General features: G+C 54.4%; 2 protein-coding genes and 1 non-coding gene across 4 annotated transcripts; 2 read left to right on the top strand and 1 right to left on the bottom strand.

The window, feature by feature from the left end:
- Positions 1 to 96: 96 nt before the first annotated feature.
- LOC120864973 lies at positions 97 to 203 on the top strand. The gene has a single exon (XR_005721300.1). It is a non-coding gene; the product is annotated as a U6 spliceosomal RNA (small nuclear RNA).
- A 4755-nt stretch (positions 204 to 4958) lies between these two features.
- Positions 4959 to 14409, bottom strand: R3HDM4 (R3H domain containing 4). 2 transcript variants are annotated; one of them, XM_040240255.1, is made up of 8 exons: positions 14265 to 14409; positions 9101 to 9255; positions 8604 to 8728; positions 8107 to 8230; positions 7701 to 7786; positions 7167 to 7252; positions 7030 to 7085; positions 4959 to 5950 (listed from the first exon to the last, which is right to left on the bottom strand). In XM_040240255.1, exons 1-8 carry the CDS (start codon positions 14345 to 14347, stop codon positions 5847 to 5849), a joined length of 819 nt encoding a protein of 272 aa, XP_040096189.1. In that variant the 5' UTR covers positions 14348 to 14409; the 3' UTR covers positions 4959 to 5846. The 2 variants fall into 2 exon arrangements, with proteins under 2 accessions (XP_040096189.1, XP_040096190.1); XM_040240256.1 differs by lacking the exon at positions 14265 to 14409 and adding an exon at positions 13566 to 14158.
- A 2439-nt stretch (positions 14410 to 16848) lies between these two features.
- Positions 16849 to 21846, top strand: KISS1R (KISS1 receptor). The gene is made up of 5 exons (XM_040240254.1): positions 16849 to 18457; positions 19524 to 19648; positions 20143 to 20278; positions 20540 to 20772; positions 20957 to 21846. The coding sequence occupies exons 1-5, from the start codon at positions 18061 to 18063 to the stop codon at positions 21353 to 21355; spliced, it is 1290 nt and encodes a 429-aa protein (XP_040096188.1). The 5' UTR covers positions 16849 to 18060; the 3' UTR covers positions 21356 to 21846.
- The last annotated feature ends 3075 nt before the right edge of the window (positions 21847 to 24921 follow it).

Here is a 24921-nt window from a genome sequence, read left to right as displayed (position 1 = left end):
GGAAAGTTGCTGTATTGGTTTTTGATAGAATTCACCCTCAGCGTAAAGTACTTGATTCTATCTACTATAAATAGTTCTGGCGTCTCCTTAATACTTGTGCTCGCTTCGGCAGCACATATACTAAAATTGGAACGATACAGAGAAGATTAGCATGGCCCCTGCGCAAGGATGACACGCAAATTCGTGAAGCGTTCCATATTTTGCCTTTTATCACGATGTCAAGCCCAGGTGTAACTTGCTCATAAGCAAGGTAACTTAACCCATCGAGGGCCGGTAGAATCAGTCTCCATCCTCAATTCCTCCTCCAAAAGCTGTCGGACTCTCCCCAGTTTGGAAGGTCTTTTCCAGAAAGACATGGGATTGATTGCAGGGAAGGGTATGCCAGACAGCAGGCAACATCTGGGCAAAGGTCTGAGGGCCGGGCTGTCTAGGGACGCGGTGTGTGGAGGATCCACACAGCTAACCAGGAAGCTGGACAGGACGGAGTCCGCGTGGGTCTGGAGGCAGCCTGTGGGCTTGCCCTGGGCCCCACACCCGTGCCCTGAGCCCCAGCCGGTCCTCTCAGTTCAGTTCAGTCGCTCAGTTGTGTCCGACTCTCTGCGACCCCATGGACTGCAACATGCCACGCTTCCCTATCCATCACCAACTCCCTGAGCTTACTCAAACTCATGTTCATCGACTCGGTGATACCATCCAACCATCTCATCTTCTGTTGTCCACTTCTCCTGCCTTCAGTCTTTCGGAGAATCAGGGTCCTTTCCAATTAGTCAGTTCTTCGCATCAGGGGGCTAAAGCTTTGGAGCTTCAGCTTCAGCATCAGTCCTTCCAATGAATATTCAGGACTGATTCCCACAATCAACTGTGGAAAATTCTGAGAGAGATGGGAATACCAGACCACCTGACCTGCCTCTTGAGAAATCTGTATGCAGGTCAGGAAGCAACAGTTAGAACTGGACATGGAACAACAGACTGGTTCCAAATAGGAAAAGGAGTACGTCAAGGCTGCATATTGTCACCCTGCTTATTTAACTTATATGCAGAATACATCATGAGAAACGCTGCGTTGGAAGAAACACAAGCTGGAATCAAGATTGCCAGGAGAAATATCAATAACCTCAGATATGCAGATGACACCACCCTTATGGCAGAAAATGAAGAGGAGCTAAAAAGCCTCTTGATGAAAGTGAAAGAGGAGAGCAAAAAAGTTGGCCTAAAGCTCAACATTCAGAAAACGAAGATCATGGCATCTGGTCCCATCACGTCATGGGAAATAGATGGGCAAACAGTGGAAACAGTGTCAGACTTTATTTTTGGGGGCTCCAAAATCACTGCAGATGGTGACTGCAGCCATGAAATTAAAAGACACTCCTTGGAAGAAAAGTTATGACCAATCTGGATAGTATATTCAAAAGCAGAGACATTACTTTGCCAACTAAGGTCCATCTAGTCAAGGCTATGGTTTTTCCTGTGGTCATGTATGGATGTGAGAGTTGGACTGTGAAGAAGGCTGAGCGCCAAAGAATTGATGCTTTTGAACTGTGGTGTTGGAGAAGACTCTTGAGAGTCCCTTGGACTGCAAGGAGATCCAACCAGTCCATTCTGAAGGAGATCAAGCTTGGGATTTCTTTGGAAGGAATGATGCTAAAGCTGAAACTCCAGTACTTTGGCCACCTCATGCAAAGAGTTGACACATTGGAAAAGACTCTGATGCTGGGAGGGATTGGGGGCAGGAGGAGAAGGGGATGACAGAGGATGAGATGGCTGGATGGCATCACGGACTCGATGGACGTGAGTTTGAGTGAACTCTGGGAGATGGTGATGGACAGGGAGGCCTGGCGTGCTACGATTCATGGGGTCTCAAAGAGTCAGACACGACTGAGCGACTGAAATGAACTGAACTGAACTGAACTGATTTCCTTTAGGATTGACTGGTTTGATCTCCATGCAGTCCAAGGGACTCTCAAGGGTCTTCTCCAACACCACAGTTCAAAACCATCAATTCTTCGGGGCTCAGCTTTCTTTATGGTCCAACTCTCACAACCATACTGGAAAAACCCTAGCTTTGACTAGACTGACCTTTGTACGCAAAATAATGTCTCTGCTTTTTAATACACTGTCTAGGTTGGTCATAGCTTTTTCCCCAAGGTCAAGCTTTTTTTCCAAGTCTTTTAATTTCATGGCTACAGTCACCATCTGCAGTGATTTTGGAGCCCAGGAAAATAAAGTCTGTCACTGTTTCCATTGTTTCCCGATCTATTTGCCATGAGGTGATGGGACCTGGAACAATAGACTGGTTCCAAATAGGAAAAGGAGTACGTCAAGGCTGTACATTGTCACCCTGCTTATTTAACTTATATGCAGAGTACATCATGAGAAATGCTGGACTGGAAGAAGCACAAGCTGGAATCAAGATTGCTGGGAGAAATATCAATAACCTCAGATATGCAGATGACACCACCCTTATGGCAGAAAGTGAAGAGGAACTAAAAAATTAAAAAAAAAATAAAAAAATAAAAAGCCTCTTGATGAAAGTGAAAGAGGAGAGTGAAAAAGTTGGCTTAAAGCTCAACATTCAGAAAAAGAAGATCATGGCATCTGGTCCCATCACTTCATGGGAAATAGATGGGCAAACAGTGGAAACAGTGTCAGACTTTATTTGGGGGGGGGCTGCAAAATCACTGCAGATGGTGACTGCAGCCATGAAATTAAGACACTTACTCCTTGGAAAGAAAGTTATGACCAACCTAGATAGCATATTGAAAAGCAAAGACATTACTTTGCCAACAAAGGTCTGTCTAGTCAAGGCTATGGTTTTTCCTGTGGTCATGTATGGATGTGAGAGTTGGACTGTGAAGAAGGCTGAGCGCCAAAGAATTGATGCTTTTCAACTGTGGTGTTGGGGAAGACTCTTGAAAGTCCCTTGGACTGCAAGGAGATCCAACCAGTCCATCCTAAAGGAAATCAGTCCTGGGTGTTCTTTGGAAGGAATGATGCTAAAGCTGAAACTCCAGTACTTTGGCCACCTCATGCGAAGAGCTGACTCATTGGAAAAGACTCTGATGCTGGGAGGGATTGGGGGCAGGAGGAGAAGGGGATGACAGAGGATGAGATGGCTGGATGGCATCACGGACTCGATGGACGTGAGTTTGAGTGAACTCTGGGAGATGGTGATGCATAGGGAGGCCTGGCATGCTGCGATTTATGGGGTCGCAAAGAGTCAGATACAACTGAGTGACTGAACTGAACTGATGGGACCTGATGCCAAGATCTTAGTTTCTTGAATGTTGAGTTTTAAGCCAGCTTCTTCACTCCCCTCTTTCACTTTCGTGAAGAGGTTCTTTAGTTCTTCGTTTTCTGCCCACAGGGTATCCTCTGGGCACTGGAAATTCAGTGCCCTTGGCAGGTGGGGAAGCTTCAAGCTGATTATTCGAGTATTAATATTTCTTTCTGTTCTCCTAATAAGCCCTTGGGAGTTCCATTATTTAGTATCTACATGTAAAACTTTTTCAATGCCTGTTAAAATAGAAGACAGCAAACCCAGCATCCACATCTTGGTTTCTAAAACATGCCCCCAGGGATAGGAACCAGGCTCCTTGGCAAATTGGCTGGTTCTAGGATGAAGCTAGGGCTTCCCTCATAGCTCAGTCAGTAAAGAATCCGCCTGCAATGCAGGAGACCTGAGTTTGATTCCTGGGTGGAAGATCCCCTGGAGAAGGAAATGGCAATCCACTCCAGTATCCTTGCCTAGAAAATTCCATCAGAGGAGTCTGGCGGGCTACAGTTCACGGGGTCGCAAGAGTCAGACACAACTTAGCGACTAAACCACCACCAAACCAGGATGAGGCAGGAATATACCAAGAAGCCCTGTGCATCTTGTAGCAGCAGAAAGTAAGGCCGTTTCTCAAATAAATAAATAAATATAGGGGTGCCTCAGTGAGACACAGGAGCCATTGAAAGGGCTCCCAAAAGCCGAATCTTGAACACTCTAAGCAAGAAAAAGGAATATTAGATTGCAACCCAAACTAAGAATTAAATGCCCAGGCATCCATACTGATAGAACTGGCTAAATAAACACTGAATACACAGGGTGAAAGAGAAAAATCTCTCCTGGAGAATTTTCAGTAGTAAATATGGATACTCCAGTTTCAGACAGGTGGAGATCAGCAGAAGTCAGTAGCAAGGATCCCCATGGAAAGCAGGGAGTTCTGGTATGGCTCCATGGGAACAGCAGAAAACTCAGGCTAAGGGGCCCTGCAGGACACACAGCCAGTCCCGGACAGACAGCCAGTCCCAGGCACACACAGATGGAAAACATGTGGGAGGAAGCCACATGAAGACAGAATCAGAGGCTTGAAGGATGTGGTCACAAGCCAAGGGAGGCTGGAACCCCTAGAAGCTGGAAGAGGCAGGGAGGACCTTCCCCTGCAGCCTCCAGAGGGAGTAGGACACTGGGAAACCTTGATCTTGGACTTATGCCTCTAGAACTGGGTGCCAATAAATTCCTGTTTTGTTTTTTTTGCCAGGTCTTAGTTGCAGCATGCATAATCTATTTCCCTGACCAGGGACTGATCCCAGGCCCCCTCCATTGGGAGTGCCGTCCTAGCCACTAGAGCACCGGGGAAGTCCCTCAAATTCCTGTGGTTTTTAAACTGCAGTGTGGTGTATTGTGTTCAGCCACTCGGGAAGCTCACACAAGTGACCTTTTTGGAGGTCACACAGGTGGCAGGTGGAAGAGTTAGGGTTTCAGCCTGGGTACCCAGGAGGGGACCAGCCAGGGCAGCATAGCCAAGGGCCAAGATCTCCTGGCAGAGTCTTCACACACACCTGCCTCCACCTGGGGTCTCACTTAGTACCAGCCTTCTCCTAAGGCCTGCATCCCTCAATGACCAGGACCCAAGGGCATCGTGAGTGCCTGGAGCATCCCCAGCCCTGCCCCAAAGGAAAACCCTACAGCAAGAGACCAGAGCACCAGAAATTTATTGAACACTCTGCTTTTCCCAAAGCACAACTAGCCACACCCACAGGGATTGTGGAAGGGAGAGAGTGGGGTAGTCTCCCAGCCCTGCTCTCCTGTGCCAGGCCAGGGTGACCAGCAGAAGGACATCCCAGAGCCAGGCTGGGGGCGGAGGACACAGAGAGGGGAAGAGGACAGTCTGAGGGTGGAGGCTTCTGTCTGGAAGTCCCACGTCCCCAGTACAATGGGAGAGGGGTATGTAGAGCATATGGGGCCCTGAGAACAACCAAAGGGCACCAGGAAGGCAACACACATTCTCCAAAGAGGGTGACACCATTTTTTAAGATGAAGCTCCTGTCCTGGGTTGCAGGGAACGCACAGGCTCGAGCACGCGCACACACATACACAAAAATGTTACACTTCTGCGAAGAGGGGCGGAGCCCCAGAGACCCAAGCCAAAAACTGGGAGCGGGTCAAGCAGGGACTGGAATGAAGCCCCCCGATTTATCACTTGGGGTGAGTTTTTTTTTTTTTTCTTCTCAAAAGGGATATGTAAAAATCCACAACAAATCATGCCAAATTCATTAAGAATGATAAAAACCCAGCCTCTCCCTCCTCACTTAAGCATCACATGGGGCCAAAATAGCCCACCGAGGAAGTGGCAGGGAAGTGACCAGGCCGGGTGCCTCCTCCCCAGTCGGAGCCTGGGAGCACAGGCAGCCCAGCCGCTGGCGCTGGCTTTAATCTGGAAAGCTGGGCAGGGAGGGGGTGGGGGCCACCCCAAGGGAAATAGCACGTTTCCAAGGGAAAATTCTAAAAATAATAAAAGATATTTGAGCGGATGGTACTGGAGGTTTTGGCGCTGGGGGTGGGGATGGGGGTGGGGCCACCATCAGCTGCGCTGCTCCAGGTAGGCGGACAGGAGCAGCCCTGGTGGCAGGAAGTCCAGGTGGCGATTGCTGACCTTCATCTGCCGCTTGCCCTCCAGGTCAGCACCTGCAGTGGAGACAGGCAAGATTAGGAAGAAGGCGAGGGTGCTGGCACCCAGAGACTGAGCCCTCTGCCCACCCTGAGGGAGGTTCCCGGGAGTTAGGTTGCCCCACCCCCCAGGTCCCAGGGCAGTGTATTCAGCAGCTCCTACTTCCAGCCTGCTTTCCCTCTTCCATTACTTATCCCGTGTCCTAATGGCACCCAGATGAACTACTGAGACACACTGGCCCGGTGTCAAGGGGACTAAATGAGGGTCCTGCCCCCTTTGGTCTCCCACACCCTCAGAGGAAATTCCAGGCCCTAGGTAACTCAGTCCCCACTGACCTCCCTTTTCCCAACTCGTGTCACCCCAAAACCTGAATATAGTGGTACACAACCCAAGCTAGGCCCAACTCCCAGCCTCTGCCCTGGCTGTTCCCTCTTCCTTGATCCCTATATTCCAGGGCGGTTCTCCTATGTTCAGGCCAGGGTCCTACTCTGGCAGATAAGCACCCCTAGCCCAGCCCCTCCATGCCAAGTCAATGGGAACAAAAGCAAGTGTGGGAGCTACACCTCCCTCAGAGCCATCCTGAGAGGAACCATCTTGGGGTTGCCATGGAAACTGTTTCCTCCACAACTCTGGGCAGGAGACAGATAGGCCTGGAAAGTATGGACCCTGTGGGACGCCAAGGGCCATGAAGGGCCTGTGAGGACCCTCCCTGGAGGGACTTTGTCCCAACAGTATCCCCACTGAAAAAGGGGGTGCTGGACCCTGGAGGGGAGACTTGCCAAAAGTCACACTTGTGGCACAGTGGAGGTGGGCTACAGCCAAGTGAGAACTCTACAGACACTGGGGTCTCCTCATCTCATCAGGCCCCTGAAGATGCAGACAGAGGCTTGTCTGTGTCCACAGCATCATCCATCATGGGAACAGAGGTACAGGAGCTGCTGTTGAATTAAGGCAGCATCCCCCTGTTACCTTTGTGCTCATGATGTCCCTCCTCCCCTGATGCCTATTGCTGGGTAAAAAGATGCCGGTAAGCCCAGCCTCAGTTTCCCCGGGATAGAATCAGCTAACTGGGGCCCAGGGGCCACCAGGCACTTACTGGCTGAGATGAGATCCATGTACTGGCAGATGGCGTGAAGCAGGAGCCTCTCAAAGCTGCAGAGAATGGGTGGTGAGTGGCCCGAGCTGGGTACCATGGGAGGGGGGTGCCCACTGCACCTCCCCCCACATATTCACCTGTTGTCCAGCATGGCCGTGTACACGGCCTGGGGGGACACAGAAAAGAATCTCAGCAGCCGCTCCTCCCAGGTCTCCAGTGTTTCCTGCAGGAGAGACAGGTCCAGCGGTCAAGTCAACTGTGGCACCCGGCCCCCCCAAATCCATGCCAGCCTCTGGAGCCCAAAGTCTTGGGTTCAAATGTGGCCTCTGACTCACTACATGAAGCTACTTAACTGTTTCCAAGGATACCAGGCACTTAGACATATCCACACTTTTGAATGTCTCAGCCTTCTGCCTGGTGAACTACACATCCATCAGTACCCAACTTCCTTGCCCCTGCCGCTCCCACCCTCAAGGAGAGCCCTTGCCCACCTCTGAGTCCTGCACTCTGATCACATTGGTCTGTATCCTGCCCATCTCCATCACACCCCGTTCACTGGGTTTTGGTCTCCCCTCAACCCAGCCCCCAGTTAAGAAGCTGAGAAAAAAGGCCTTCAAGAAAGACCAAAGACAGAGAGGCAAGAGAGTACAAGGCCGGGGCCTGGTACTCACCATGGGAATACGGCTCCGCTTGAGAACAGCTCGCAGACGCCTACTGATACGCTGGAAGCACTCCCGGGGCGTGTAGGCCGGGTCCTCTGCGAGGAGAGTCAGAGCAGTGGGGCAGATGAGGGAGCACAGCCCCAGGCCCCACCCACAAAGGAGACTCCACCCCACCCACACTGGCCCCGCCCACACCGGGGTCCTCCCATCTACCAAGCCCCGCCTACACATCAGACTCCTCCCCTACCTGTTCTGGTCCCACCCCCCCACCAGGCTCCTCCCTACCTGCCCTGGCCCCACCCTCTCACCCTAGGCCACTCCCCCACCATCTGACCGCCCCGCACCCGCACCCGCCCCCCAGGCCACGCACCCATCATGCCTCTGACTGCCAGTTGCACCCTAGATCCAGACCCACCTCTCCGCCGGTCTTCACCGCGGGTAGGCCCCCTCCTCCGCGCCTTGCTCTTGCCCTCATCCTCCAGGTAGCGGAGAACACGCTCCTGCTCCTCCCCAGAGCGGTTCATGAAGTCGTTCCAGATCTGGAAGAGAGGCAGGCAGGCCCTGACTGATGACTGCACACTCTCAAGCCTCAGTTCCCCCATTTGGCCAATGCACATGGTGGGGCCACAAGCACACGGAATTACTCCTCGTGGACACATTTGACCACTGGGTCAACAGTTCGTGGATCATCTGTGTTGGGGGGTGTCAGTATGGACCAAATATATTCCCAATTCTGTCAGTAATTCCAAGGTAAGCAAACGAACCTCAGGTGCTGGAAGGTTCTGGGGTGGAGGGGTTGCTGGCCTCTTGAGGGAGACCCAGGGACGTTCATCAAGGGACCAGAGAGGGTTCAGTGGAGGCAGTACTGGTGGTTTGGGGGAGGGGGGAGCCAGGCAGGATATGGGGCCCCACCTCCACATAGGTCTCATTGCTGCAGGCTTCTGCAAAGATGCCAGGTGCCGCGGGGGGTGCCAGGTCCCCATCCTCCGGGCCAGGTGTTCCTCCTTCTGTCTCCAGCAGGGTCAGGAGGTACTGTGCTAAATGGAAACAAACAGTCTCTGGGCTGGGGGTCACCCCAGGCTTCATGGGGTCCAGAGGCCCATGTTTCCTCCCATCCCCCCGACCTCTATATTTAGGGCCTTTACTCTCCGGCTCACACCAGCCTCCCCTCCTCCACACTCCAGCTGTCTTTCCCAGAAGACACAGGAACCGTCCAGCCTCCAGAACTCCTTCTACATCACCCTGGCTTGGTTTGTTGAATTCCTACACCACCTTTAGGGCCCCAGCTCCAATGCCCAGAGCTTCCTCACATTGTCCAGCTCAGGGCCAGGCTCAGATAACAGAACATGCACGCCATTGCTGTCTGAGGCCTAGGAGCCCCCAGGAGGCGCCCTTCGACCCCTGCTCACTGTTCTCCAGGCGCTGGAGGCTCTTCCGCCCCTTGGCCTTGGGCACGAGGTCTGAGTTCCGCACAGCCTGGTTGATGAAGTGCTGCTTCCGCCGGGAGGCCGAGAGCCTCTTCACCTGGGAGCTGGCTAGAGCGGGCAGGCAGCCCGGAAGGGGCCTGTGGGTCGGGTTTGGGGTTGGGGGGGCAGTCCTCAGGGCCAAAACAGGCCAGGACCCCCAGGAAGAACCCTACCATCACCGCTCTCTCACAGCCAACCCCGGCTTGGTTTCCCTCTGCAGTGGGAAGCTCACCCCCATTTCACGTGGAGCCCTGGACCCTTAGAATGTCACTGTGCCACATCGTTCAGGAGGCAGATACCACTGAGGACAGATGAGTAAACCAAGGCTCACTGAAGGGAAGCCACACATTGGTGGGGGCGGTGAGGGGGCTGAGGAAGCTGCTCCCCTTGCTCCCAGGCTTCCAGGTTTGAGCTGCAAGCCAGTGAGGCCCGCGTCTCTTTCCTCTGGGAGTTTCTCAAGAGATTTAATTTGATGATGCATTCCTACCTGCCCCCCCAACCCCTAGCCTCTGACAGCAGGTAAACCAGAAAACAGCCCCCAGAAGCTAAGGCGCTACCTGAACCTACCTGCCTTGTACCCCCAGAGCCCCCCTGCTAAGTGCTCAGGGCCTGGATGGGGAAAGCAGGCAGAGTGACCCCCTATGAGCACAGGTACTAATCCTGGAAATGGATTAGTGGCCCAGGCAGGCCTCCCACTGGGAACCTGAGGGCCAGGCAGTAGGTGGCTTCGTGGGAGGGAGGGGGCAGGTATTGAATGGAAACTTCCTGGTAAGAAACTGCAGGGCTGTCATGGTCAGCCCGTAGTCAGGGTCCCACCAGGCTCAGAAACCCTCATGCTGAGAGGCTGATGGTAGATTCTGAGCCTTGGAGGGTCTGGGGTGCCAGGACTCCCCCTTCCTCCTTGCCCTGCACTCTGGTCCTAGCCCACCAGGCACCGCCTCTGTGCCGGCTGTCCCCCACCCCACTGGATGCCCGTGCCCCAGGCTCCTCACTCCTCACTCTCATCTCCTTTTGCCTTCTGTTCAAACCTCCCCAGCCCCTCACTGATTTCTTCTCCTGATGGCCACACCTCCTACCTCCCTGCCCACAACCCACCATGACCTCCATGTGCAGGTAGGGTCTGGTGTCCATTGCACCCTGGTCTCGCATACAGTAGGTGCTCAGAAAATAATCACCCAATCAGGTCTCCAACAAAACCCCATGACTTCAAGACTGAGTAGAACCCAGAGTCCAGAATTTCACCCAAACTTTCCTGGTGTTTGGGTGATCCCAAGACACAAATTAAAAACAGAGTGTGACTCCTTATGCACAAACAGCTGCTAAAAAATGCCATGGAGCCCTAGGATATGAAACAAGGCGCCTCAAAGAGGTTAGGAGTGAAGCCCATGCTTATTAGGTTTATACATATAAAAATCCTTGAAAGGACAGCTATGACAAACCTGGACAGCGTATTAAAAAGCAAAGACATCACTTTGCCAACAAAGGCCTGTATAGTCAAAGCTATGGTTTTTCTAGTAGTCATGTATGGATGTTTGACAGTTGGACCATAAAGAAGGCTGAACACTGAAGAACTGATGCTTTCGAATTGTGGCCTTGGAGAAGACTCTTCAGAGTCCCCTGGACTGCAAAGAGATCAAACCAGTCAGTCCTAAAGGAAATCAACCCTGAATATTCACTGGAAGGACTCATGGTGAAGCTGAAGCTCCAATACTTTGGCCACTTTATGTGAAGAGCTTTCTCACTGGAAAAGACCCTGATCTGGGAAAGATTGAGGGCCGGAGGAGAAGGGGGCGGCAAAGGATGAGATGGTTGGATGGCATCACTGACTCAATGGACATGAGTTTGAGGAAATTCTGGGAGATAGTGAAGGACAGGGAAGACTGGCATGCAGCCATACATAGGGTCGCAAAGAGTCGGACCCAGCTTAGCCACTGAACAAAACAGAGTCCCCAGCGTTAAGTTCTTGCCCTGGACAGAAAGGTTGTTACATCTTGATCAGGAAGCAAACAGGCTGATGAGCCCCATCTATGAAGAATTAGCTGCTGGATAAATTAATCTGGCACAAGTACCCATCAGTGGAGACACACAATCAGTGGATAGGATTCAAGCACTTTCACTACTGGGGCCTGGATTCAGTCCCTGGTCAGGGAACTAAGATCCCACAGGAAGCACTGAGCAGCCAATAAGAAAAACAAAATAGGAGACCAGCATGCAGGCAGAGGCAGGGGTCAAGCCTGGTATCTGAGCCTTGAGCTTGAATCCCAGCTATGATACTTAACGCTGTGACTCAGAGCCTCAGGTCTTTCTCTGCAAAGAGGATAAGAATGTCCCCCTGCCAGTCCAGGAGGGGCACTCAAAGCCAAGAGAAACCAGGACACACACCTCTCCCCAAGTTGTCACCTGCTTGGTTTCCTCCTGTGACTGGGAGCTCACCCCCTGAGCTACAAGATTGATCACAGCAACATTCCTGGTTAAGTGACAGTCCTTAGTTAATCAATCACTGTCACAATAGGAGGCAAATACTACCATCCAGACATCCTTTATTCAGATTTGCAAACCAAGGAGCAAAGTCTTTATCCCAAGATCCCACAGCAGCAAAGAGGGCAGCTGGGAGAGGATGGGGCAAATCAAGTCAGCACATAGCCAGTGACTCTGAGGCTGGATGTGACCTTCCCGAGGCCCGGGCACCAACAACCCAAGCTCCAGATTCAGCCGTGGCCTCCTCAGGACTCTGAAACCTGTGTCTCCACCCCAGCAGCTGGACGCATGCCAGGATGGTGCCTGGTAGGGCTGATAACAAGACCACATCCGGGGGGAGCTGTTGGGAACATCAGAGCTGGGCGGGACTCAGGGAGAGGTCAGGCCCTTGGGGTGTGGGGCTCCCTGTTACTTCAGGACCCAACGTGGAACCAGGATTGGAACCTGGTCTGAGCAGAACCACTCCCAAGCCACCAGCCTCTGCTTCCCTCTGGGGCCACAGTGGGGCGAGGGGCTCAAACTCAGGTCTGGTGGACCCCTCAGACCACACCCCACTGTGCTAAGATCCAGCTGCTCCCTGCCCTGCTCCACCACTACCTGTGGCTCCCCAGCACCTTCAAGGCGAGGCTCAGACCCTCCCTGGCCTGGCACTGCACTTGCCTGGTCCCACAGGGCTCCTTGCTCTCTAGGATCCCAGCACCTTCCAGCAGGAGCCTTGGGGCTAATAGCAGGACATCCATGCCCCACCCTGTCTCTCCCTTTCACTCCCTCTGCTCCAGGCACTGAGTCCTTTTACTGCATTTTAAACCCACCTCAGGCCCTTTGCATGTGCTCAGCCTCCTGCTTGAAGCAACCTTTTCCTGGCTCCCAGTCTAGGCTCAAAAGTTACCTCCTGGGAGAAACCACCCCGCTCCCAAGCTGGCCCAATCAGCCCCATTTCCGGCTTCACCAGTTGGCATCGGCAACCAGCTGGCTCTCACACTTGTTTACTCCTGGTTCTCACCTCCTTCACTAACCCCAAATGATAAGGACAGGGTCCCTCAGCAGCTGGCCCCCAGCAGGTTCTCAAGAGCTATTTATTGAATGAATACCTGAACTTCTGTTTATACTCACCCAAGTGCCAGTTCATTTGGGTGGCCAGAAGCTGGCCACCCAAAGAGACCACTTTACAGATGGGGAAACTGACCACACAGACAGGCACCTGAGGTTTCCTGGACCAGGTAGGCCTCAGGGAAAAGTCTATACCTGGCAGGGGCCAACATCCAACAGGGATGGATGGGCCTGACGGTGGGAACAGCTGCTAAGCCAGGTTGGCCCCGGGGAGGACAGACAGGCTCCTTTGCCTCCCCCAACTCTGCTCCCCAGTTTTGAGACTGGCCTTTGACATCCCCTCCTCTGGGCAAAAATACACCTTCTCAGGCACCGGCCCCTCCCCCAGGGACAGGCCAGAGAGGAACCTACTTCCCCAGCAGGAAACCAAGGAGGGCTCAGAGCGGAGGTGACTCAGGTTGGGGTGGGGCTGACTGGAGAGCAAACCACCACCCCACCCAGAACACAGAGGTGAGGGGGGTGGAGGCAGGTCAGAGGGACTCTGCTGTCGGGTAAATTACCCACTTTGGGTGGTTAAGGCCCTTTAAAAGGGGGTAAATAACCACATCTGTAGACACCGGTATAGCTTCTGGGTAAATACCCAGGTGGAGGTAATAACACCAAATAAAAAATACAATAAAGCAATCATAAAATACCAAAATGATAAAATTATTTTAAGACACCTACAATAGTAAGCTATTTAAGATAATTATCAAAGAACAGATGGTCCACTTTGCTGGGCACCTCCAACCGCAGGGTCACCAACCCCAGCCACTCTGAGAGGGGGCCCGTTGTTCCATTTTACAGATGGGGAGACCGAGGCACAGCAGCGGGTACTAACCTGCCCAGGCCGCTTGGACGCCCATGAAGGAGCAGAAACGGAACACAAGCAACCAGGGTGGACCGCGGGGATTTCTGCATAAATACTTGGGTGAGGAAGAAACCTACGACCCCCCCACTCCGGGGGTGGGTGGGTACCCATATGGGGTCGTCCACCCGCTTCCAGTCTACGACCCAGGACACACAGCCTCGTGTTAACCGGCTGTGTAAGACCCCCTTTCTTCTGGGTGTTCACCCGGAGAAAAACAAAGAGCGCGTCCGCCTGGAAGTTGGGGACAGACAACCCCGACGTGTACCCAGGACCGGTGCTGAGTGAATCCCCAGCTTGGAGACGCGAACAGCTGCCAGTGGGAAAACTCCAGATCACCACCAGCGCGGTGACGGGTACGTCGCGCTCAGCGGCAGCGCCTCCCGGGAGCCGGCGATTCGGCGCCTGGGACCCCCGAGGCTCCGGGATTCCAGCGCCCGGGGCTCCGCAAACGCGGACGCGGGGGTGCCCCGCTGCGCTCCGGCAAGTACCCAGGCATGACGGGGATGGGGTTTCCCCAGGAACACCCTGTAACAACAAAGCCCCTCGCCACCCAGCTCCACTCGAGTGGGGTACCCCCAGGAAAAGGGGCGGGGCGGGGGCTGCCTCCCGCGAGGGGTAAGGGGTGGGGGCCCCGGAAGCGCGCCCCGCCCGCCCCCAAGCAGAGCTCACAGCGTCCGCCGCCCGCCCGGGACGACCCTCGCCGCCGCCGCTGTTTCCTCGGGACCGGCCTCAGGGTTCTCCAGAACGACCATAGCTTGGATTCCGCCGCTGCTGCTGGCGCCGCCGCCCGGCAGGGCCTTCTCCCGGCCCGGCAGGAAGTGACGGGCGCCCGGAGGCGGGCTAAGGCGGAGCCTGGAGGCTGGACACGCCGGGCGGGGACCCGGCCACGTCCCCGCCAGGCCCTGGCGGCGGGCCGGGGACACCCAGCCCCGGGGCAGGGCCGGGGACACCGAGGCCCCTGCCCCCGGGGCACCGTGGGGAAATTGAGGCCTGGGGAGGGAGGCAGGAAGGGGACGTCCTTTTCAAATGTTTGGACAGACCTAGTGCCCCGTGCCACACACCATGCCACCCCACCCCACAGCTGCAGCAGGGCTCTCCTTCCACCAGCCCCCTCCGGGAACCTCCTTCAAAGAGCAGCCTCCAGATCCCGGCTGAGTGCCTCAGTTTACTCTTCTCTAAAGATACAACGTTGAAAGGACAGATGCTGAAGCTCAAGCTCCAATACTTTGGCTACCTGATGCGAAGAACTGACTCATTGGAAAAGACCCTGATGCTGGGAAAGATTGAAGGCAAGAAGAGAAGGGGACGACAGAGGATGAGATGGTTGGATGGCATCACCGACTTGATGGACATGAGTTTGAGCAAGCTCTGGGAGTTGGTGATGGACAGGGAAGCCTAGCGTGTTGCAGTCCGTGGGTTCGCAAAGAGTCGGACAGGAATGAGCAACTGAACAAAACTGAAAGATACAACACGGACTTCTCTGGTGGTCCTGTGGCTGAGACTCCTCCAGCCCAGTGCAGGGGTCCAGGTTTGATCCCCGGTCAGGGAACTAGAGTCTGCTTGCCTCAATTAAGACCCGGCGCAGACAAATAAATAAATAGAAAATAAACATTAAAGAAAAAAAAAAGGAACAAAGCTAGCGGCACCTTTCTTTGTCTTTTGGAATTTATTCATTTAGCAAATGCCCACTGTCACTGGGGTAGGGGCTAAGCTCTCCAGACCCAGTGGTAATCAAACAGACCCCTCCCTCTGTGTGGGATCAGGAAGAGAGGACTTTTGGAAAGAGGATTAGCATATGCAAAAGTAAGAAGGCTGTAGCAGGCGGAAGGAACAGTCAGTGTAAAGGTCCTGGGGCATCCAGATAGCCAGAGCAGGATAATGGGAGAAGAGGGTGGTGGTGGGCAGAATAGAGGTAGAGAAGAGGGGATAGACCAAAGGTGGTCCTTCAATGATAGATCTGGTTTTTGACCCAAGGGCAATGGGTAGCCAGGGGAGGTTTAAGAACAGAAACTTAGAGCTGCTCTAGAATCTAGAATCCATCCTTCATTCCACAAGAAAAGTAGGAAACTGGGACCATGATGGGCCTTCCCAGGTGATGCTAGTGGTAAAGAACCCCCCTGCCAACGCAGGTAGACATAAGAGACCCAGGTTTGATCCCTGTGTGGGGAAGATCTCTTGGAAAGGGAAATGGCAACCCACTCCAGTATTCTTGCCTAGAGAATCCCATGGACAGAGGAGCTTGGTGGACTACAGTCCATGGGATCGAAAAGAATCAGACACAACTGAAGCAACTTAGCACGCATGTTCATAAGACCATGACATGGGACAGCAAGGGATGCAACCTACCCAGATCCAGCCTGGTGGACACTACACAGGACAAATGATCACACTGTGGTAACAAGTGAAGAGCAAGAGGAGGAAAAAAAAAGAGGAGGAACTATTACAAGATCCAAGAAAGCACACACTGTATGACCTCATGTAGATAAATGTGGAAAGAAGGGAAAGAATCAAGGTGATGGGAAATGGGATCTCTGGGGACAGTGCTTGGGCAAGGTCTCTAGGTGTAGGGGCGATATTTGGTCTCCAACTCTAGCCCACGATGACCAGCCACTCAACAAATGTGCCAACCTGGGTCTTGACATGATTCTTGAGCCTCACTCATTCTGTCCTCACCCTTTTATTTTCTCCCCTTGACTCATTCCTCTCCTCACCTCCCCCCTTTTTTTTGGCGGAGGTGGGGGAGGACAGCACAGTGGGGCATTTGGGATCCCCAACCAGGGATCAAACCTATATCCCCTGCCATGGAACCACAGAGCCTTAACCACTGGACCACCAGGGAAGTCCCTGTCATCACCTTCCTAACACCCTCCCAGATCCTTGGTCTGCCCAGGAGCCACAGCTGTCCCCCAGAGCCCCAGCCCCCTTCTCACTGCTCTCCCAGGCCCAGGCAGCTGAGCAGCCTCCCCAGAACAGTTTCTCCCCTCTCCAAGTATCCTGGGGTCTCCTCATCCTAACCTGGCCCTCATTACCACCCCTGTGTGCTTAGTCACTTCAGTCATGTCCAACAATCTGTGACCCCTTGGACTGTAGCAGTCTGTAGGAGAGACTGCCAGTCTCTCTGTCCATGGGGTTCCCCAGGCAAGAATACTGGAGTAGGTTGCCATGCCCTCCTCCAGGGATCTCCTCCACCCAGGGATCAAATCTGCGCCTGCTGCATTGCAGGTGGATCCTTTACCACTGAGGCACTGGGAAGCCCCTCCAATACATTCCCAAAGGGATGTTTTTCCCTTTTCTGAATTTTTAGGCCATTGTCATGATGCTGAAGGTATGAAAGGGGTGAACAGAGAAATGTTCCCCTTCCCCCCATCCCAGGCTCATTGTACTTTGTTTTGGAGATGTTTAATGCACTTTGGTGCCCATGCGCATTTTTAAAATTAATTTTTTTACTATGCTGGATCTTCATTGCTGCACTCAGGCTTTCTCTAGTTGCAGACAGCGGAGGTTACTCATTGAGCTGGCTTCTCTTGTTGCAAAGCACAGGCTCTAGATTGGGCTTCAGTAGTTGTAGCACATGGGCTTAGTTGCCCCCTGGTATATGGAATCTTCCCAGATGGACCAGGGATTGAACCTGTGTCCCCTGAATTGGCAGGCAGATTCCTAACCACTAGACCACCAGGAATGTCCCTTGTGCATACTTCATTGTTTTTCCACCTTTTAATCTTTGTTTTACACAGAGGACAGCATCTTTTCTTCTGCACCTTCATGCCCTGTTTCCTGCCTCATAGGCTATTACCTGGGATACATTTCTGAGTGTGGATTTGGAGATCAACATAGTTCTCTATAAACTGCCCTCCACCTGGTTTCCACCACCAGCAGCACAGGTGACTGTGTCCCCAGTGCAGACAGTGGCCAATTGATTGCCCATTAAGGGGAAGGTGGACAATCCCTAGGGATCTGATTTGCATCAGTCTTGGGAAGGTTGAGTTAGTGAAAGAACAGGCATCTTCTGACCACCAGATTCTGGGCAACCCTCCCTTGCCCTGAACCTTCCATGGCTCCCCAGTGTCCTGGGACAAATCCTGGCAGCAATGATACTCAGGGCCTGTGAGGGCTGGCCTCATCACAAGCCCAGAGCCCCAGCCCCACGGAAGGTCAGAGGCATGGCCTCTAACAGGCCTTATCCCCTAGTCTCTGAGGCTTTGTCCCTCTGCTTTTCTTGCTGGTGAGTCTCCTGGGGTAAGGATGGGTCCTTTCCTGGTCTACAGCATTCTCCAGAAAGCCTACCGCTCCCCCTGCTCTGCTCCACACTCCCTTCCCCAGTCCTCCTCCTGTGCTCTCACCCTTACCTTGGAGGGGGCAGACGAGATGCGGGAGCAGGGTGTTGCTCCGGCGAACAGAGGGCGCACAGGCAGGGGAGGGAGTGGCCAGCGGCTGCAGGAGAGGCGGGAAGGCGGGGCACGGTGGGATGAGAGGTATAAATGCGCAGTGGCTGCAGCTGAGGATTCCAGAAAAGCTGCGACCCAGACTTTGTAGCGCATCCCCGGAGGGCGATCGGGAAAGTCACGACAGCGATCGCAGAGTGCAATCCCGGAGGGTGGTCAGGAGGAAGAGGGTGGCAATGCAGCCCTTGTCCGCGTCTGGGCCTAACGTGTCCTGGTGGGCGCCGGCCAACACAACGGTCTGCCCGGGCTGTGGCGCCAACACCTCGGACGGCGCGATCCCTGCGCCTTGGCCCGTGGACGCCTGGTTGGTGCCGCTCTTCTTCGGCGCGCTGATGCTGCTCGGCCTGACAGGGAACTCACTGGTCATCTTCGTCATCTGTCGCCACAAGCAGATGCGGACGGTGACCAACTTCTACATCGGTGAGCGTCCGGCGCTTCACGGTGCCGGAGGGCCATTCTGGGGGTCTATGAGAGGGAGCAGTAGCACTCCACTCCAGTACTCTTGCCTGGAAAATCCCATGGACGGAGGAGCTTGGTAGGCTGCAGTCCATGGGGTCGCTGAGAGTTGGACACGACTCAGTGACTTCACTTTGACTTTTCACTTTCGTGCATTGGAGAAGGAAATGGCAACCCACTCCAGTGTTCTTGCCTGGAGAATCCCAGGGACGGGGGAGCCTGGTGGGCTGCCGTCTCTGGGGTCGCACAGAGTCGGACACGACTGAAGCGAGTTAGCAGTAGCAGCAGCAGCAACCAGAGGGCGTAGTGGCCGGGGGGCGCCTCTAGCGGTGAGTCAGGGTCCTCTCAGGGATTTCTCCGCTGCAGGGTCCCTGGTCCTTTCCCTACTGTCCCTGTACCTATAGGCTGGAGGTCTCCAAATGTGGCGTTGAAGAGTTCCATCTTGACTGGAGTAGCTAAAAGGGAGGTTGGAGAGTGTGGGCCATGGAGCGCTGGCCACTGCCACTCAAGGAAGATGTCCGACTGAAATGTGGTTCTTATAACACCATGTGGGATGAATAAAAGGAGTGGGGAGTGGGGAAAAGACTGAGTGGCCCGTGGGCCCCCAGTTGGCAACCACTGCCCCAGAGGCTCAGTTTATACGTTTGTGCGATGAGGGTGCCCTACCCGGGTGAGTACTCACTCGGTCCGTGTTCTCCATTCTCTGTTGGCTGGCACCCCTCAATTTGCAGATGAGAAAACTGAGGCTCAGAGGGCAAGGGCCTATTTGCAGTCCCGACAAGGGGGAGCAGGGCCCATTACTGCCTGAACGGCTACAAAGCAGGTGCTGGGTGAGGGGTGTTTGAAATATAAAAAAGTGAGAATAAGCGCCCAACTTCTCTGCCCACCGATGCTGGGGTCTCTCTGGGTGCCTCCCGAGCCGCCCTGCTGGTCACTCGGACAAAAGCAAGACCCAGGAGGCTGGGCCAGGGAGCTGAAGAGCTAGGGCGATGCGCCCCACATTCAGAACTCGCGCGTCCTCGGCCTGCAGCCAACCTGGCGGCCACGGACTTAACGTTCCTGCTGTGCTGCGTGCCCTTCACCGCTCTGCTCTACCCGCTGCCCGCCTGGGTTCTGGGCGACTTCATGTGCAAGTTTCTCAACTACATCCAGCAGGTGCGCGGGCTGAGGGCAGGAGGGCCGGGGGCGGAGTCTGGGTGTGGGCGGGGTCGGACCTCCTGCCGGCTGGTGCGAGCCAGGGGCGATTGTGGAGGTGGGCGGGGCAGAGTCTGGGCTGGGGCGCGGACCGCCTCCCTGCCGCCTGGTGAGGGCCAGGGACCCGGTGTGGAGGTGGGCGGGGCGGGCACTGGGTCTGGGTGGGTAGGGCTGGGGCAGGTATTGGGATCCTACTAGGATGGCTCTGCCTCTCCTAGGCTCAGTCTTGGCGGTTTCAGGCTACCCCCGAAGGCTCCTCCCTCCGCCACCATCCTGGGCTCCTCTCTGGCACCCCTTTCTCCTGCCCCTTCAACTGTGGGCCCTGGAGACCTTCCCGGGTCAGGTCCTGCCTGTACTCGAGTGGCTGGACAGTGGGGGACCCGCAAGGAGGGCGTGGACAGGGAAAGGCCCTGACGGGGCAGGGGGCCACACGCCGGACACCCATTTTTTCCCAGGTCTCGGTGCAGGCCACGTGCGCCACCCTGACCGCCATGAGCGTGGACCGCTGGTACGTGACAGTGTTCCCACTGCGCGCCCTGCACCGCCGCACGCCCCGCCTGGCGCTGGCAATCAGCCTGGGCATCTGGGTGGGTGAGTTCAGCGTGGGGGTCGCACGGGCTGGGGGAGACAAGTCTTCGTCCCCGGGCTCACCCCCTCACACTGCGTCGATCGTGCGTCTGGGAAATGGGCGCACTAGCGCTCCCTGCAAGGGCCCCTGAGGGCGGGGACCCAAGCGGACCTGCGCCTAGCAGGCGCTCAGTGGCCCGCTGCCCGGGAGGCACCGGGGAGACCCGGGCCCTCTTGCGCCCCTCGTCCCCCCGGGGCAGGGTCTTCAGCAGGGCCCTGATGCAGGCTCGGCTGTCCTGTCGGCGCCGGTGTTCGCCCTACATCGCCTGTCGTCCGGACCCCGCACCTACTGCAGCGAAGCCTTCCCCAGCCGCGCCCTCGAGCGAGCCTTCGCTCTCTACAACCTGCTGGCGCTCTACCTGCTGCCGCTGGTCGCCACCTGTGCCTGCTACGGGGCCATGCTGCGCCACTTGGGCCGGGCCGCCGCGCGCCCAGCGCCCGCCGGCGGCGCCCTGCAGGTGCGCGGCTGGATGGGCGGGGCGCGGCCTGGCTGAGGGTGAGGGGAGTGAGGCGCATCTACGGTGTGGGGGACGGTGGCCCGGGTCGGGGGTAATTCGAGAGGGTCAAGAAGGGGAGCGCCCGAGGAGGGGTGTAGTCCCTGCCGACCCTTCGCCTTCCCTCTTCCCCCTCTTCTCTCCCCAGGGGCAGCTGCTGGCGGAGCGGGCGGGTGCCGTGCGGGCCAAGGTCTCTCGGCTGGTGGCGGCCGTGGTCCTGCTCTTCGCTGCCTGCTGGGGCCCCATCCAGCTGTTCCTGCTGCTGCAGGCGCTGGGCCCGGCAGGTGCCTGGCATCCGCGCAGTTACGCCGCCTACGCGCTCAAGATCTGGGCACACTGCATGTCCTACTGCAACTCGGCGCTGAACCCACTGCTCTACGCCTTCCTGGGCTCCCACTTCCGCCAGGCCTTCCGCCGCGTCTGCCCCTGCGCTCCCCGGCCGCACCCGCGGCCCTGGCGGCCTGGACCCTCGGACCTTGCGGCCGCCCGCCAAACCCAGCTGCGACGCCTGGGCCACGCCAGGCCCCGCGAAGTCAGGCAGCGGTAGTCCTGGGCTGCGCATGCTGTGCGTTCTGAGGGAACACACCGTGTCTCTCTGAGCCCTCTCTGAAGGGATCAAGACAGGCCCCTCTGAAACAGGCGGGCTTAAATAGCAGCTGCTATTATTCTATTTTTGCCCAAAATCATAATAGTGAAAAGGCCTTGCCCTCTTGCAACATTTGATACAAATCTGCTGTATGTTTGCCACTGTTGATGCTGTAATTATTATTTCTGTGTTTCCTGAATTGAAGATGCTTTGACGCTGACATTTTCTGGAACTTTGGAGGAAGTGTCAATAGGACTTTTCACATGCTGCCCTGTGGTTGACTGTACAATTGTAAGACTGTACAAATGCCATTTTCAGAGATACTAAAAAGTGAACATGATGTACATCTTCAAATGGATGAAATAAAGTATTCTTCTTGATACCTTGTGAGTGAGTCCTGGCTGGAAAATCATGGCTGTCATTGAATAAATAGCAGAGACATCACTTTGCAGCCAAAGGTCCATATAGTCAAAACTGTTTTTTGCAGTAGTCATGTATGGATGTGAGAGTTGCAACAATCTTTATAGAAGGCTGAGTACCTTAGAATTGATGCTTTCGAACTGCAGTGCTGGAGAAGACTTGAAATCCCCTTGGACAGCAAGGAGATCAAACCAGTGAATCCTAAAGGAAATTAACCCTGAATATTTATTGGAAGGACTGATGCTGAAGCTGAAACTCCAATAATTTCACCATATGATGTGAAGAGCCAACACTGGAAAAGACTGTGACGCTGGGAAAGATTGAAGGCACAAGGAAAATGTGGCAGAGGATGAGATGGTTGGATAGCATCAGCGACTCAATGGACATGAATTTGAGCAAATTCTGGGAGGCAGTGAAGGACAGGGAAGCCTGCCATGCTGCAGTCCATGGGGTCACAAAGAGTCAGACATGACTTAATGACTGAACAACAACCCAGGGAGCAGGATTATTGCTACATAACACACCCCCAAATAAAGAGGCATATAGCAGCATCAGTGCATTTTTCAAAACTAGTGTCATTAAAAAAATATATTTATTTGGCTGCAACAAATCTTAGTTGCAGCACACAGCTCAGTTGCTCTGAAACATGCGGTATCTTAGTTCCCTCACCAAGGATAAAACCCATGTCCCCTGCATCACAAGGGGGAGTCTTAACCATTGGACCACCAGGGAAAACCCCCAGCATCAGTGTATCACTGCTCACAGTTCTGTGGGTGAGTGGACCCAGCCAGGCGGTTCTTGTGATCCATGGGTGGTATTGGGCGGAGCCGCCAACCCAGCGGCTGGACTGGGAAGGCCAGAGAAGGATTTGCTCTCAGGCTGGTGGCCAGTGTGCTTCCATGGCTGCCTGGACTTCCTCCCAGCAGGGCAGTCTGGGGAAAGTCAGACTTCCTCCTGGGCAGAGACTTCCAATTGGAGGAGGAGCTGCACAGCGTCCAAAGGCCTGCAACCTCACCCCTGCCGCAGGGAGTTGTTGGGAGCTGTCAGGGTCATAACCAGATTCAAGGTGGGGGTCAGAGCCACCTCATTGTGGGTTCAACGCATTTGTCTGTGGGGTAGGGGGGAGGGCTAGGGTCAGTCCCTGCAGGCCTCAGGCTTAGTCTCCCTGAAGGACAACTGCCCATCTCGAGGAGGGCTCTGTCCCCCCAAATTATTAGGGGACATCCTAGGTCTCCAAAGAGCCCAAATGTACAGAGATGTTATGTGAGAAGGGGAGGCCATTCTGACATTGATGTTGCCCTGACCCTTACCTGTGGCCTTTGCACAGGCAGGTCCCTTGTTGCTCCAGGTCCCCCTCACCCTTGCTCATCTATCAAGTCTCAGCTCAGCTGCCTCCTCTTCCAGGAAGCCCTGCTGGATTCCAGCAGGCTGGGTCAGACCCCTCACCTGGGCCCAGGGCTGCCCCATCTCAGCTCTGACATCCTTGTGCTATACTTGCTGGGTATGTATCTGGATTGGTCCCCCGTGTGTCTCCAGGGTTCAGCACACAGTGGGAGTGATGAGAAGAGATGGTGTGTGTACAGGGAATGGCAGGATTTCTCTATGAAAAATGAATAAAAAAACAAACAAGGAGTTCCCTGGTGGTGCAGTGGACAAGAATCTGCCTGCTGAAGCAGAGGACACAGGTTTGATCCCTGGTCCAGGAAGATCCCACATGCCAAGGAGCAAATAAGCCTGTGCACCACAGTTACTAAGCCCACAAGCCCTAGAGCCTGTGCTCTGCAATGAGAGAAGCCACCACAATAAGAAGCCCGGGCACTGCAATAGACAGTAGCCCCCACTCACCACGACTAGAGGAAGCCCGTGAGCAGCAATGAAGACCCAGGGCAGCCAAAAACAAGCAAACAGTTCAAGGGGACTCTTAGGCATCTATCTCAGAGAAATAGAAACTTCTGTTCACACAAAACCATGGCTTCTCAGGGGGCACTAGTGATAAAGAACCCATCAGTTTCAATCCCTGGGTTGGGAAGATCCCCTGGAGGAGGGCATGGCAACCCACTCTAGTATTCTTGCCTGGAGAATCCCATGGACAGAGGAGCCTGGAGGGCTACAGTCCATGCCACATATACATGATCATAGGAGCTTTATTTGTGATACTCCCAAACTGTCAACGAACCAGATGTCCTTCAATGGGTGAGTAGTTGAACAAACCATGGGCTGGTCCATCCACAATTGCTCAGCTGTTCTAAGTTATGAACACACTGTTGATACACACATACCCACAGCAGATCTCTGGGAATAACGCTGAGTGTAGGGAGGAAGCCTGCGTAGGTTACATGAGGTATGACTCCATCTGTGTAACCTCCTCAAGGTAACAAAAATATGGAATGGAGAGCAGATGTAGGGTGGCCAGGGTAGGAGATGACGGGAAGCAGACAGCATGCGGGACCTTTGTGACGGAGCCACTCTGTCACCGGACGAGGTAGAGACACAAACCTGCACATGTGACTGAACTGCAGAGAAGGAAATGGGCACACACGAATACAAATGAAATGGGGATCCAGATCCACGGGTGGGACATAGCAACCCTAATACCCTGATTCCAGTGTTGAACTACATAGTTTTGCAAAATATCACTGTTGGGAGAAGCCTGGTGAAGGGCGTGAGGGAGCTATCTCTGCATTAGAATCCACAATACTCTTGAAAAAAAGTTTTTAAGAAATGATGTGAAAAAAAAAAAAAAAGAAATGATGTGAAAAGCTTGAAAGGGGACATCTAGGAAGTGGCATCTTCCCAAAACCGCAGACCCTTGCTTTACCCCCAAGTCTCTTCATCCAGGGACTGTTTTCAGAGCCCCTTCTGTGTGCCAGGTGCTGTGTCTGAGGCACCCTCCGACCCCTGCCCATACAGAGCCCCTGTCTAGTCGGCAGTGGGGCCAATAAGTGGTAAGCTACCTGCTGCTGCTGCTAAGTTGCTTCAGTCATGTCCGACTCTGTGCGACCCCATAGATGGAAGCCCACCAGGCTCCCCCATCCCTGGGATTCTCCAGGCAAGAACACTGGAGTGGGTTGCCATTTCCTCCTCCAATGCATGAAAGTGAAAAGTGA

Source organism: Oryx dammah, unplaced genomic scaffold, assembly GCF_014754425.2.
Source record: "Oryx dammah isolate SB20612 unplaced genomic scaffold, SCBI_Odam_1.1 HiC_scaffold_5, whole genome shotgun sequence".
NCBI classification, from domain to species: domain Eukaryota; kingdom Metazoa; phylum Chordata; class Mammalia; order Artiodactyla; family Bovidae; genus Oryx; species Oryx dammah.
The sequence above is the reverse complement of the archived record's forward strand: the minus strand, read 5'-3'. Positions and strand labels throughout refer to the sequence as shown.